This window comes from Phycodurus eques, chromosome 7 (genome assembly GCF_024500275.1).
Source record: "Phycodurus eques isolate BA_2022a chromosome 7, UOR_Pequ_1.1, whole genome shotgun sequence".
In the NCBI taxonomy this organism is placed as follows: Eukaryota; Metazoa; Chordata; class Actinopteri; order Syngnathiformes; family Syngnathidae; genus Phycodurus; species Phycodurus eques.
Genome location: NC_084531.1, coordinates 17,713,260 through 17,727,395, shown reverse-complemented (window position 1 = coordinate 17,727,395; position 14,136 = coordinate 17,713,260). Strand labels below are relative to the sequence as shown.

The following is a 14,136-nucleotide window of genomic DNA, read 5'->3' as shown; positions in this document are numbered from 1 at the left end:
TTCTTCTTTGCTGATCCTCTCCAGTTCTGTCAGTTTGGATGGTGAACGTTGGTGGACAGCCATTTTCAGGTCTCCAGAGATGCTCAATTGGGTTTAAGTCAGGGCTCTGGCTGGGCCATTCAAGAACAGTCACAGAGTTGTTCTGAAGCCACTCCATTATTATAGCTGTGCGCTTAGGGTCATTGTCTTTTTGGAAGGTGAACCTTCGGCCCAGTCTGAGGTCCTGAGCACTCTGGAGAAGGTTTTCGTACAGCATATCCCTGTACTTGGCCGCATTAATCTTTTCTTCGATTGCAACCAGTCGTCCTGTCCCTGCAGCTGAAAAACACCCCCACAGCATGATGCTGCCACCACCATGCTTTGCTGTTGGGACTGTATTGCACAGGTGATGTGCAGTGCCTGGTTTTCTTCACACATACCACTTAGAATTAAGGCCAAAAAGTTCTATCTTGGTCTCATCAGACCAGAGCATCTTATTTCACACCATCTTGGAGTCCTTCAAGTGTTTTTTAGAAAACTCCATGCAGGCTTTCATGTGTCTTACACTGAGGAGAGCCTTCCGTCGGGCCACTCTGCCATAAAGCCCCGACTGGTGGAGGGCTGCAGTGATGGTTGACTTTGTAGAACTTTCTCCCATCTCCCGACTGCATCTCTGGAGCTCAGCCAGAGTGATTTTTGTGTTCTTCTTTACCTCTCTCATCAAGGCTCTTCTCCCCCGATTGCTCAGTTTGGCCAGACAGCCAGCTCTAGGAAGGGTTCTGGTCGACCCAAACGTCTTCCATTTATGGATTATAGAGGCCACTGTACTCTTCGGAACCTTAAGTGCAGCAGAATTTTTTTTTTTTATAACCTTGGCCAGATCTGCGCCTTGCCACAATTCACTCGCTGAGCTCTTCAGGCAGTTCCTTTGACCTCATGTTTCTTATTTGCTCTGACAAGCACTGTGAGCTGTAAGGTCTAATATCGACAGGGGTGTGGCTTTCCTAATCAAGTCCAATCAGTATAATCAAACACAGCTGGACTCCAATGAAGGTGTAGAACCATCTCAATTCCATGTTTTTCTGTCAATATGGGGTGCTGTGTCTACATTAATGAGGGGAAAAATTAACTTAAATGATTTTAGCAAATGTCTGCAATAACAAAGAGTGAAAAATTTAAGGGGGACCGACATAATTTCCTTACCCACTGTATATTCATTAAAAAATGTGATTTCATAAAAACATGGCTTATTTCAAGACTACAACCTTCCTAAAAATTAAACTTTTCTTCTAACAAAATTCTAAAGTGCAACATATTCCTAAAAAAAAACTTTTGTAAATAAATGTAGCTATTCTCATAAGATTATTACCGTTTCCCTGAAAATGACCTTAAAATGATTATTCTGGAAAAAAATACTTTTATAAAAAATAATTTTCTTTAGAAATATATTTTTTTCTTTACAAGGTCACTTGTTGTTTGTTCAACAGGAAATTGTTGTACTTGCAACACTGATTTCCCATTTTTCAGCATTTACCAAAATCAATCCCCTCCGAAACTTTCCCTCGTGCCACCGACAGCAGGATGGCTCCTCTGCCGTTCTCACACGCCTGTGAAGAGAATGAAAGAGCGGGGAAAAATTGAGAGGCGAAATCCCTTTAACGCGTGACCAGGAAGTGGACATCACCTCCTGGTATTTCTCCAGTGCCATACTGGTCTCTGCGGCGTCCTGCGTCTCGATGAAGATCAACTTGTTCTTCTGAATGTTCTCCAGAATACCCTGGAACACACAAAAAAAACCACAAACGTAGCCTGTTAGCTGCTACGTGAGCGCAATGCTAATGAGCAGCTTGTGAGTGAATCCACGCTGACCTGCTCGTACCAGGACGCCACAATGTTTTCCATGTAGACGTAGCTGGTGAAAAACGCCACAATGCCATCAGGAACCACGGCAGACATCTCCAAGAGCAGGTTGCCATAGTTACGAATCACAGCTAGAAAAAAAAATCTGTTAGTGTTTTTCCTGGATATAAACTTTGGCAGCGCCACCGCTTCCGCCTTATTACGGGCCGCCTCTGGCTCAAAAAGTTGTGACAACACTACAACTACCCTTGTTGCTGTTGTTACAGTGGCACAGCGAAAATAAATCTTACTCAAGACATACGTATTACAGAATGCATGCTTAGTAAAATATGCCAGATGCATTGTGGCCCCACGCAGCATCCACAGACGAGAGTCTGGAACCTTGACGTGTCATGAGATGAGGGATATCCAAAAGTAGGCAATAGAAAAAGAAAAATGCATTAAATAAAGGTAACACTATGCTCCTCAAGTTAAAACAAAAACTTTTTTATTTGACGTTTTATTTTGGGGGATTTAAAGATGTGTATGGGGACATTTTGCCGAATACAAATGTTTTTAAATGTGTCAATAAAATGGGTCAAGACAATGTTCAACAAACGATTTAATAAGACCACATTTAGGGGTGCTGTATTCGCACGTGTTTTAAAGATAAGAATGGTACCACTTCTGCCTCAATTTGAGTCAGGAAAAACATGTTTCATAAATGTTGGAAATATTTTTCGACTCACCGAAATCCTCTCTGGTCTCAAACTTGGAGCTCAGAGCCACTTGGTCGTTTCCTCGCCCGACAATCTGTAAATCCAGGATACAAATTAATATCAATATTATCATTATGGGTAATAAAATTGAGTGTGCCTTCTATACAAATAATAAGGTAGAGGACATCAAATAATGCAAACTTTACCGAAGGTGGGCTCCATTTGCTTACCCAGATGTTCAAGTTGTTAATGGGAATGATATTAAACCCACGAGTTACTATTTTGTGTGCACATTATAACTATTTAGTGGCCACAATAATAAAAAGAAATCCCATGTCATATCTGGAACTTCATTGCTATCCATACTCAGGAAGGGACAGCACACACACCAGCGGACAGAGGCAGGTTCGAGCCAGCGTCATGGTAAAAGAAGCCATGGTGACAGGCCGGAAGTCCAGGATGCGAGGGTAGATATCCAGTGGGGAAAGCGTCTAGTCAGGACAAACATGGGAGCGCGTGATAAAAGGTTCCGGCTGAGACAAAGCTGGAACACGGAGGCCGGAAGACTTACCCCCGACGTTATGATGACTGACTGGAACCTTTGAAAGACTGGTTTGATGGCAATAGACGGGTCCATGCAGCTGAGGGAAAACCAGAGAAAACCATGGCAGAGATCATGTAGTAGGTTTTTTAAGACCCTTTTCGCAAAGAAATATACTAAAATTATACTTTCCCCCCCATTTTTAAAGACCTTTATAAGAATTAAGCTTTTTTTCAAAAATTAAACTTTTTACCTTCAGGAAAAAAAATACTTTTCCTCATTTTTTTCACACAAAATGTTTCTTCTAAAATGAAACTTTTCCTTAATAAAAAAAAAAAGAAAAACATTTATTAATTTTTTTTTATTTTCCTCCAAAGTTTTACTTTTCCCTGAAATTTAGTTTGCTTTAAAAAAAATTGCTGAAACAAGACTGCTTTTACTTTTAAAAAAAAATACTTTATTAAAACAAATAGTATAATAAAAAATAAAAACAAATCCTACCAAAAATATTTTCCTGTTCTTTTTTCAACAAAATAATAAATTTTCCCCCAAAAAGGTTTCAACCAGTTCTCTGATTACAACCTGAATGTTGAGAGCAGGCGGCACGGTGGACGACTGGTTAGAGTGTCAGCCTCACAGTTCTGAGGACCCGGGTTCAATCCCCGGCCCCGACTGTGTGTAGTTTGCATGTTCTGCCCGTGCCTGCGTGGGTTTTCTCCGGGCACTCCGGTTTCCTCCCACATCCCAAAAACATGCATAAATTGGAGACTCTAAATTGCCCGTAGGTGTGACTGTGAGTGCGAATGGTTGTCTGTTTGTATGTGCCCTGCGATTGGCTGGCAACCAGTTCAGGGTGTACCCCGCCTCCTGCCCGATGACAGCTGGGATAGGCTCCAGCACGCCCGCGACCCGAGTGAGGATAAGCGGCTCAGAAAATGGATGGATGGATGTTGTAGAGCACAGACCTCCACCAAGGCCAAACAATCTGAAACAAGTGTTCGTCTACTGATTTGACTGAAAAATATACCGAGGAAAATCAGTCACCAGAACAGTAAATTTAATAAGTGAAGTTATTGGTATCATTTTGAAAAAAAAAGACGTTAGGATGACTGACTGGAACCTTTGAAAGACTGGTTTGATGGCAATAGATTGGTCCATGCAGCTGAGGGAAAACCATACACGTCAGAGATCATGTAGTAGGTTTTTTAAGACCTTTTTCTCAAAATAATACCCCACCCTCCCTTTTTAAATACTTATAAAAATTAAGCGTTTTTTCTTTAAAAAAATAGTTTTAATAAGATTTTTTTTTTCAAAAATGTAACTTTTTACCTTCAGAAAAAAAAATGCTTTTCCACTCCAAAATGTGTTTCCTCTAAAATGAAACATTTCCTCAATAAAAAAACATTTTTACATTTTTTTCCTCTAAGATGTTACTTTTCCCTTACTTTATTTTTGCTAAAACAATATTTTTTAACAAAAAAAATATTTCTTTATTCAAAAAAAAAAAATAATAATAATAATAATAATAATAATAATAAAATCCGACCAAAAATATTTTCCTGTGTTCTTTTTTTCAACAAAATAATAATATTTTATTTTTTGCCCCCAAAGGTTTCAACCAGTTGTCTGATTACAACCTGAATGTTGTAGAGCACAGACCTCCACCAAGGCCAAACAATCTGAAACACAAGTGTTCGTCTACTGGTTTGACTGAAAAATATACCGAGAAAAATCAGTCACCAGATTTTTCATAGAACTGTGAATTTAATAAGTGCAAGTTATTGGTGTCGTTTAAAAAAAAAAAAAAGACTTTTTTTTTTTCGACTGGTTAGAGCGTCAGCCTCACAGTTCTGAGGAGTGGGGTTCAATCCCCACACACAGCCCCGCCTGTGTGGAGTTTGCATGTTCTCTCCGTGCCTGCGTGGGTTTTCTCCGGGCACTGCGGTTTCCTCCCACATCCCAAAAACATGCATGGTAGATTGATTGAAAACTCTAAATTGCCCGTAGGTGTGAATGAGAGTGTGAATTGTTGTTTGTTTGTATGTGCCCTGCGATTGGCTGGTAACCAGTTCAAGGTGTACCCCACCTCCTGCCCGATGACAGCTGGGATAGGCTCCAGCACGCCCGCGACCCTAGTGAGGAGAAGCGGCTCAGAAAATGGATGGATGGATGTTTTTGCATGCTCATTTTAAGGCCTATTTACAAAACAAAAACTACAAAATTATTAATTTAATTTGTGACTCAACATGGTTTGTGCAACAACAACAAAAACGTTTGAAATGAATGAATGAATGAGATATGATTTCAGTCCAGTTCCTAGGTGGCGGTAACGAAAAACAACACTGACCACACAACAACACAGACCTACCTACCTGAAGTGCAACACAGGGTTGGCGATGGTCGGCGTTCTGTCTTCAAATGGCTCGATGATGATGGTAAAACCTTTGAGGAAAAATGTTTCACATTTTAGCAGGGCTGGGCGATTAATCAAAATTCAATAATGATTTTGATTTCTAACAATCATAAAAATATAATTGAAGCAAAATTATTAATGTGCCGATCGGTATGGTGCTTGGTCCTGTAAAAGCATCCTGGATGCACCTGTGTTGCTTGTAGCATGCGTGTGACCGTTCTGCCCTCCCTGAGCATAAATAAAACACATACTTCGTCTTAGAAACCTCACCAACCTAATGCTAGCACTCAATGGAAAACCATATTGATGGTATACCAAAATCATGGAAGAGATTTACATTCAAATAAATATTCACACACCAACGCTGTCGTAACGTATACAGACAGGTACTATAACAATACTCACAGGCATATATTCTCCCTAATTTGTGAAAAAATAGTTATATCAATAGCTAAAGACAAAGTTATTTCAACTTTCTTCTTCTACTCTATTTATGTTAATGTATTTGCATACACAGCCCCACAGAGCAGGAACAGCATGTATTTATTTGTATTCGTTTTTTTTATTCTGCTTATTTTAATATATTAATATTTTATTTTTTACTCTTTAAGGTTATATTTAAAGTTGAGTTTTGGTAGTTGAATAAATAAAGTTTAGAAATCAATAATAATCAATCAAATCAATGAATAATCGTCTTTTTATTGTGATTTTTTTTTTTTTCCCCCCCATTATCACCCAGCCCTACGTTTTAGTGCGAAAGTGGAGGAGGTTTTGAATCAAAATAGAGGAACTTTGGAATTGAAATGGAGAAATTTTTAAACTAAGCTGGGGGCAGGAAGTTAAATGAAAATTAAGCAAATTTAAATTTAAACAGAGGCACTTTGGAATCAAAATGGAGAATACAATCCAATTATGCCTGTAAGGACTTTTCTTCTTTCTTTTCTAAAAACATTTTCTTGAGAATATACTGTATGCAGGTACGGTGGGCGACTGGTTAGCACATCTGCCTCACAGTTCTGGGGACTGGGGTTCAAATCCCGGCCCCGCCTGTGTGGAGTTTGCATGTTCTTCCGATGCCTGCGTGGGTTTTCTCCGGGCACTCCGGTTTCCTCCCACATCCCAAAAACATGCGTGGTAGGTTGATTGAAGAATCTAAATTGCCCGTAGGTGTGAATGTGAGTGCGAATATAGCTGGGATAGGCTCCAGCAGCCTGCGACCCTAGTGAGGATAAGCGGTAAAGAAAACGGATGGATGGATGGATATACTGTATGCCTTTTTTTCTTTTTAATACAACGAACTATCTATGTCACAGAGGCACTTTTGAATCTGAATCTTTGAGTCAAGACAGACAAACCATTCCTCAAAAGTGCCTCCATTCAATTAAAAGTTTGTGTTTTAAGTCAAAAGTTTGTCCATTTTGATTCAAGTGTCTCATTTCTAATTCCCAAGTGCCTCAGTTTTGATTGAAAACTGCCTCCAGGACAGTGAACTCTTGAATCAAAACGGAGGCCCATCAGGACCCCGGCAGCCACCTCTGAACGCACCTTGACTGTAAGTGCTGACCAGCGTGGCAAAGTTGGAGATGAGCGTGACGGCGGAGAAATCTGTGAGGTCTGCGATCTCCAGCGTCCGTAACAGTGACTGCAGACGCTCGGCGCAAAACCTGCAAAATGCCGTCCAATCGGCACTGAGTCGGCATGTCACGTGACACGAGACGAATAAGTGACGGCGGCGGCGGGGACCTGAGAGGCTTGCGGTCGATGCAGACTTTGTCAAAGATGTCTTTGAGGAACTGTGGGGCGCTTTCCTGGACTACATGCTGCACCCTCAGACGGGACTTCAAGTACTCCATGAAGCGCTTCAGGAAGCCGACAAAATGCTCGGCGGTCCGGATGGTGCCGGGAATGGCCTCTGCGGGCACCAGGGGACCAACCAGTCAATCGGATAAACTGAATATTCACGTCACAGGCAGTGTTCTTACCTTTTAGGATCTCGTCCGGCAGTACGGGATTGGCGAGGTAGACATCAGTCTCCCGCGCAACGTTGGCTTCCTTCAGGCCCTCCACCAGGCGGCGATATTCCTCCTTCAGTTTGGCAGCGTCCGTCTCCTTGATCCTGTCAAAGGCACAAAGTTGATTGTGCCAGCTCATGTGACATTTTAAAAAAAAAAAAAACCTTTCTAAAAGTTAATATGTTTTGTAAAAAATAAATATTTTGAGAGATTCTTCAAGTACGTTCTTACTTGTGTATGGTGTTCTGCAGCGTGTCCACGTTACCCTGGCAACGGTCCAGCGTCCGCCTTGTGATGTTAACACTCATGGAGTCAATGCACACGTTGTCTGCCGAGGACGAGAAATGTTTCTTAAGTCATGAGCGCAAATTTCGGGTGCATGCATAGTAGAGCGAGATGAAACCGACCGATGTTGTGCGCCTCATCGAAGACCACCACAGACTGCTTGGCCAGCTCCTTGGACACCAGGTCTGCTATCTTCGGGTCCAGCAGATAGTGGTAGCTGTACACCACGATGTTGGCATGCAGGATCTGACCACAGGAACACAAACATGGATGCTATTGTGACCTCCACCAAGAAACTCATGTTTCAAGCATTTTGGTTCCATGTCAAAAACCAAGCAGAGCTTCTTTTCTGTCACAGATCTTTGTATAAAAGAGGCTAAAAACTCAGTCCAAGGACACCGATATCATCAAATTATCAGACTGCTGTGTGCCTGCATAAAAGTGTGCACAGTTATAGACTGACTTTGCTGCGTTCTGTGTAAAAGAACAAAGACACATTTTTCTGTAACGGTTTTGATTAGGCTATTTTGAGGCATAACTGCGTGAAAGAGGCTAAAGCTCAGCTCAAGGACACTGAAATTATTTAATATCAGACTTCTGCGTCCTTTTTTCACGGCTCAGATGTGGACATTTTTCAGGATCTCTGGATGAAAGAGGCTAATAATAAGGCCAAAGACATTCGGGAGGCTCCAATATCTGCCTTTGCTGGGTCTGTGTGTGAAAGAGGCTTGTAAAGCTCAGTCCAAATATGCTAATGTTATCCAATTATCTTATTGCAAGATGATGCTCTTCTGTGTGAAAGTGCACACAGTTGTGACAATATTCTGCCTCTGCTGGGTTCTGTGTGTAAACAAATAAAGGCTCTTCTGTTACTCCTCAGTTGCAGCTGTTTCGGAGGATCCCCAAGTGAAAGTGTTGCCCTAAAACTATCGCAGTAGCATGTTTCCACTTCCTGTTTGTACCGAGTAGCGTGCCAGGTAGTAGGGACACCATCCTTTCCTGCGGCCAAAGTCCTTCAGGTCATCCAGGTTGTAGATGCCGGTGGGAAGCGGCACTTGCCGGCCCACAGCGTCAAACTCCTGACGGGCAGATCAGAGAACTTTGCTCAAATCTCGCCCAGCAGGAAGTGGAGGTAGACGTGCGACGCGCGGCGGTGTGCTTACCTCATAGAAGCGACAAACAGGCTGGTTGGGGTTGATGTGATTTTGTGCGCGAATGTATGACGCCGTCAGACTGTGACACTTACCATCCACCTCCTTTCCAAAGCGCAGGCTGCTCACCTGGAACAGCAATAAAGGAATATCAATTCACTAAAAATGTGGGGAAAAAACATGTAAAAATGTTGAATCATTCATTTAATTGTGACATATAACCTTAAATAATTATCAAAAAGCGTTAATTATTAATCATTCTTTCATGACTGAGAGATGATAGACCAACATATTGTCATGTCATTATCAACTTTTATTTTAACAATATAATTGTTTATGCAATGGCATTTTTAAATATTTAATTGAAATTTTAATCATTTAATTAAAAATTTTAATATCTAATGAAACAATTATTTAATGACTTTGTTATTCAATGACTTTTCAATAGAGTTAATAGAATTTCAAATTATTTAATGACATTTTTATTTATGGAATTTATTTAATGTATGTTGTACACGCTCTTATGTACACCAGCTTCTTACAGCTATGGTTGATGTTTTTGTTTAAATGCTCTATAAATGAATCATTTTTTCCAGTAAGTGACTTTCTCCAGGCTAGACCTTGTAAAACCCCAATTTCAATGAAGTTGGGACGTTGTGTTAAACATAAATAAAAACAGAATACAATGATTTGCAAATCATGTTCAAACTATATTTAATTGAATACACTAAAAAGACAAGATATTTAATGTTCGAACTGATAAACTTTATTGCTTTTAGCAAATAATCATTAACTTAGAAATTTATGGTTGCAACACGTTCCAAAAAAGCTGGGACAGGTGGCAAAAAAGAATGAAAAAGTTGAGGAATGCTCATCAAACACCTGTTTGGAACATCGCACAGGTGAACGGGCTAATTAGGAACAGGTGGGTGCCGTGATTGGGTATAAAAGGAGCTTCCCTGAATTGCTCAGTCATTCACAAGCAAAGATGGGGCGAGCTTCACCTCTTTCCGAACAAGTGCGTGAGAAAATAGTTGAACAGTTTAAGGATAATGTTCCTCAACGTACAATTGCAAGGAATTTAGGGATTTCATCATCTACGGTCCATAATATCATCAAAAGGTTCAGAGAATCTAGAGAAATCACTGCATGTAAGCGGCAAGACCGAAAACCAACATTGAATGCCCGTGACCTTCGATCCTTCAGGCGGCACTGGATCAAAAACCGACATCAATGTGTAAAGGATATCCCCACATGGGCTCAGGAACACTTCAGAAAACCAATGTCAGTAAATACAGTTCGGCGCTACATCCGTAAGTGCAACTTGAAACTCTACTATGCAAAGCAAAAGCCATTTATCAACAACACCAAGAAACGCCACCGGCTTCTCTTGGCCCGAGCTCATTTAAGATGGACTGATGCAAAGTGGAAAAGTGTTCAGTGGTCTGACGAGTCCAGATTTCAAATTGTTTTGGGAAATTGTGGGTGTCGTGTCCTCCGGGCCAAAGAGGAAAAGAACCATCCGGACTGTTATGGACGCAAAGTTCAAAAGCCAGGATCTGTGATGGTATGGGGCTGTGTTAGTGCCAATGGCATGAGTAACTTACACATCTGTGAAGGTATCATTAATGCTGAAAGGTACATACAGGTTTTGGAGAAACATATGCTGCCATCCAAGCAACATCTTTTTCATAAACGCCCCTGCTTATTTCCGCAAGACAATGCCAAACCACATTCTGCACGTGTTACAACAGCATGGCTTCGTGGTTAAAGAGTGCGGGTACTAGACTGGCCTGCCAGCAGTCCAGACCTGTCTCCCATTGAAAATGTGTGGCGTATTATGAATCGTAAAATACGACAACGGAGACCACGGACTATTGAACAGCTGAAGCTGTACATCAAGCAAGAATGGGAAAGAATTCCACCTCCAAAGCTTCAACAATTAGTGTCCTTAGTTCCCAAACATTTATTCTATGTTGTTAAAAGAAAAGTTGATGTAACAAAGTAGTAAATATGACCCTGTCCCAGCTTTTTTGGAATGTGTTGCAGCCATAAAATTCTAAGTTAATAATTACGTGCTTAAAACAATAAAGTTTATCAGTTTAAACATTAAATATCTTGTCTTTGTCATGTATTTGATTAAATATAGGTTGAACATGATTTGTAAATCATTGTATTCTGTTTTTATTTATGTTTAACACAACGTCCCAACTTCATTGGAATTGGGGTTGTACATGGCTAACACAGACAAGGGTTTCAGGGTACTTTTATGCTTCCGAGTGCTTGACGGCTCACCTCCGGATGAATGCAAAGGTTCTTGCGGGAAGAGAGCGCCAGAGCCAGGAAGTTATTTCTCTCGCCTGTCTCCTTGGCATAAAACTCCATCAGCTTTCTCAGCTCCTCCACCACCTAACAAAAAAAAAAGTGACCCTGAAAGGTTATGTGTATAAAAAAACTGTACGTGTCGATGTTGATGTTGATGGAGCTGATTTGGGTCACCTTCTCAATCTCGGGGACTGTTCGGGAGCAGTAGATCAGCTTGGTGACTTCCTGAGGGAACGCCTGAGAAGAAAAAAGTAGAAGCTTTCGGGCAAGGAACCGGACCAAAACATAAATGCAGGGCGAAACTCACCCTGTGGTACGCAACAATGAGCGACAACAGTGAGATGGTCTTGCCAGTTCCTGACGGCATCTCCAGGACACCATGGCCCTGAAAGTACAAAAAGACTGCCATTATTTTCGTTGTGCAAATGCTGGTCTTGCTCGTCCTGACCTAATGAACTAAATTGGAATCACAACGAAATCAATCTACAGATGGTCCTCGGGTTCCAACAATCCCAACATATGAGGTTTCGTTACAGCCAAACGGTTTTTAAAGATTGGTGTTATGTATTAGGCACGGTAGCTTTAACTAACACCTCCAATCATGTCACATTGATTAGACTCTTAAGTTGGCTGACACCTATTAGCTCTTGGAGGAACTATTAGCCAGGGGGTTCACGTATTTTATCCAATCCTGCACTGTGACTGTTTACATGATGTGTCTAATTTAAACATGGCAACATATAATTGTTTGTGTGGTATTAGTTTTAGCAGTGTTGGACTATTGATGTCAGTTAGATGATGATCAGACCACATTTTATGGCCAAATTATGCAGAAATCCAGGTCATTCCAAAGAGTGTACACGACTACTGTATTACTTTTACACACGGTTTACACGACCACTAATATTTTTTCTTGAAACTGTACATTATATTTCCCCTCATGAGTTACTGTTTAGGGTCCATAGGTCCCACGAAAGGCGCTGTATAAATCAAAGTTATTATTATAATTAATAAATACTTAAGTGTATCGTGATGTACTTCTCCCACCTTAGCATCCAGCGTCCTCTTGAGCTCCAGCATGTACGAGTATTGTTCAGGATAGATGTAATCGTAGGGGAAATACACCAACAAACCGTCGATGTTGAGCCTGAAATAATAATGCGTTTTGAAAGCCATTTATGTCAATACAAGTTTTCTATTGACGCTAGCTTCAATTTAGCAAGCGAAGCTAAGCAAACGCGACTATTTCATAACACCAGTTATAACATCACGTCTACGGGCGTTAAAGTACAATAACGTCGATGTTAAAAACACTAAATACTTACTTCATTGTTGCTAAATGTCTCCGTTTCTATGACACTTGTATGACTTTATTCATTTACAAGCTGTCATGGACAAGTTTGTTGTGAGCGGAAGCCTCCCTTCTTTTTCTTCGCCTTCTAAAAGGATTGAACATTGACGACGCAGGTTTGTTATACCGCCACCTCGTGTAGCACGGGAGTACAAACAACAACATACTGTCCTGAAATGTACAGTACAGTATATGTCGCGACTTTCGGAATATAACACAAATATGTACGATAATATTAGTTAATTAGTTAGATAATTTAACTAATGAAACTTCAAATTTATTAATTTTACGGCATTTATTTATTTATTTAATGTTTTTATTATTTAATAACATTTGAAATGCATATTTAATTTTGACAAAACCTAATGTAATTTTTTACTATTTTTAAAGTGGAGCTGAACTCATTGTCTTGTTTTGTTTCTAAATACATTAAATATGTTTGAAGATAAGGCTGATAGTATGTGCAAAGACTGAGAACAATATAGTACTAAATTGTTGCGTTATGGTTTAAGATTATATACCGTCGTGCTCACCATTATTGGCACCCCTTCATTTTTTTTTCATACCCAGTATAATATCTTCAGAAATAAATGGAAATGTACCAAATTTTTATCATCAGGATCTTTTAATTGGAGGTCCAAAGTAATTTAACAGAGAAAACACGTTTTGTTTTTTTTCCACCTAGATGTAATTTTCAAAGAAAACAAAACAAAACAGCATGTGAGCAACATTGGCAGTGGCACCCCTCCTTAATATTTGGTTGTACAGCCTTTGGCAGTGATGACAGCCTCCAAATGTTTCTTGTATCAATCTATAAGCTTTTTGCACTTCTCAGGTGGTATTTTCTCCCGCTCTTCCTTTGCAATTTGTTCAAGCTCTTCAACATTTGCAGGGTTCTTTTCCACAATGGCAGATTTCAGCTCCACCCAAACATTTTCAATTGGATTGAGATCAGGACTCCATCCATCCATCCATTTTCTGAGCCGCTTATCCTCACAAGGGTCACGGGAGTGCTGGAGCCTATCCCAGCTATCATCGGGCAGGAGGCGGGGTACACCCTGGACCGGTTACAAGCCAATCGCAGGGCACATAGAAACAAACAACTGTCCACACTCACATCCAAACCAACGGGCAATTTAGAGTCTCCAATTCATGCATGTTTTTGGGATGTGGGAGGAAACCGGAGTGCCCGGAGAAAACCCACGCAGGCACGAGGAGAACATGCGAACTCCACACAGGCGGGGCCGGGGATTGAACCCCGGTCCTCAGAACTGTGAGGCAGATGCTCTAACCAGTCGACCAGACCAGCTGCAGATCAGGACTCATTTCTGGCAGTTTTAAAACAGTAAATTTTTTACCTTTTCAACCACTCCTGTGTGTTCTTGGATGTGTGCTTTGGATCTTTGTCTTGCTGGAGGACCCATAATCTTCACTTCAAAACAAGTTTTATTTCACTGGGTAAGACATTTCGCTCTAAAATCTCCTAATAATTTTCTGATTTGATGATAGCCGTGATAGTCA

General features: G+C 40.7%; 1 protein-coding gene across 4 annotated transcripts in view; it reads right to left on the bottom strand.

Annotated features, from left to right (window-relative positions):
- The window catches only part of ercc2 (excision repair cross-complementation group 2), an 18,711-nt gene extending 6,015 nt beyond the window's left edge, over positions 1 to 12,696 (bottom strand). Inside the window, exons 1-19 of one of the 4 annotated variants that reach the window (XM_061681963.1) lie at positions 12,590 to 12,696; positions 12,312 to 12,411; positions 11,572 to 11,649; positions 11,439 to 11,501; positions 11,235 to 11,348; positions 8,952 to 9,068; positions 8,751 to 8,867; positions 7,911 to 8,034; positions 7,735 to 7,831; positions 7,474 to 7,607; positions 7,235 to 7,403; positions 7,037 to 7,155; positions 5,451 to 5,520; positions 3,109 to 3,178; positions 2,927 to 3,028; positions 2,568 to 2,631; positions 1,849 to 1,970; positions 1,664 to 1,756; positions 1,514 to 1,586 (exon numbers count right to left, since the gene is read on the bottom strand). In XM_061681963.1, coding sequence (XP_061537947.1) covers positions 1,514 to 1,586; positions 1,664 to 1,756; positions 1,849 to 1,970; positions 2,568 to 2,631; positions 2,927 to 3,028; positions 3,109 to 3,178; positions 5,451 to 5,520; positions 7,037 to 7,155; positions 7,235 to 7,403; positions 7,474 to 7,607; positions 7,735 to 7,831; positions 7,911 to 8,034; positions 8,751 to 8,867; positions 8,952 to 9,068; positions 11,235 to 11,348; positions 11,439 to 11,501; positions 11,572 to 11,649; positions 12,312 to 12,411; positions 12,590 to 12,594 — 1,831 coding nt within the window. In that variant the 5' untranslated portion in view covers positions 12,595 to 12,696. Of the gene's footprint in view, positions 1 to 1,513; positions 1,587 to 1,663; positions 1,757 to 1,848; positions 1,971 to 2,567; positions 2,632 to 2,926; positions 3,029 to 3,108; positions 3,179 to 3,981; positions 4,241 to 5,446; positions 5,521 to 7,036; positions 7,156 to 7,234; positions 7,404 to 7,473; positions 7,608 to 7,734; positions 7,832 to 7,910; positions 8,035 to 8,750; positions 8,868 to 8,951; positions 9,069 to 11,234; positions 11,349 to 11,438; positions 11,502 to 11,571; positions 11,650 to 12,311; positions 12,412 to 12,589 lie in introns of those variants that run through there. The other 3 variants (XM_061681965.1, XM_061681964.1, XM_061681966.1) reach the window with 3 other exon arrangements.
- Positions 12,697 to 14,136: the final 1,440 nt, after the last annotated feature.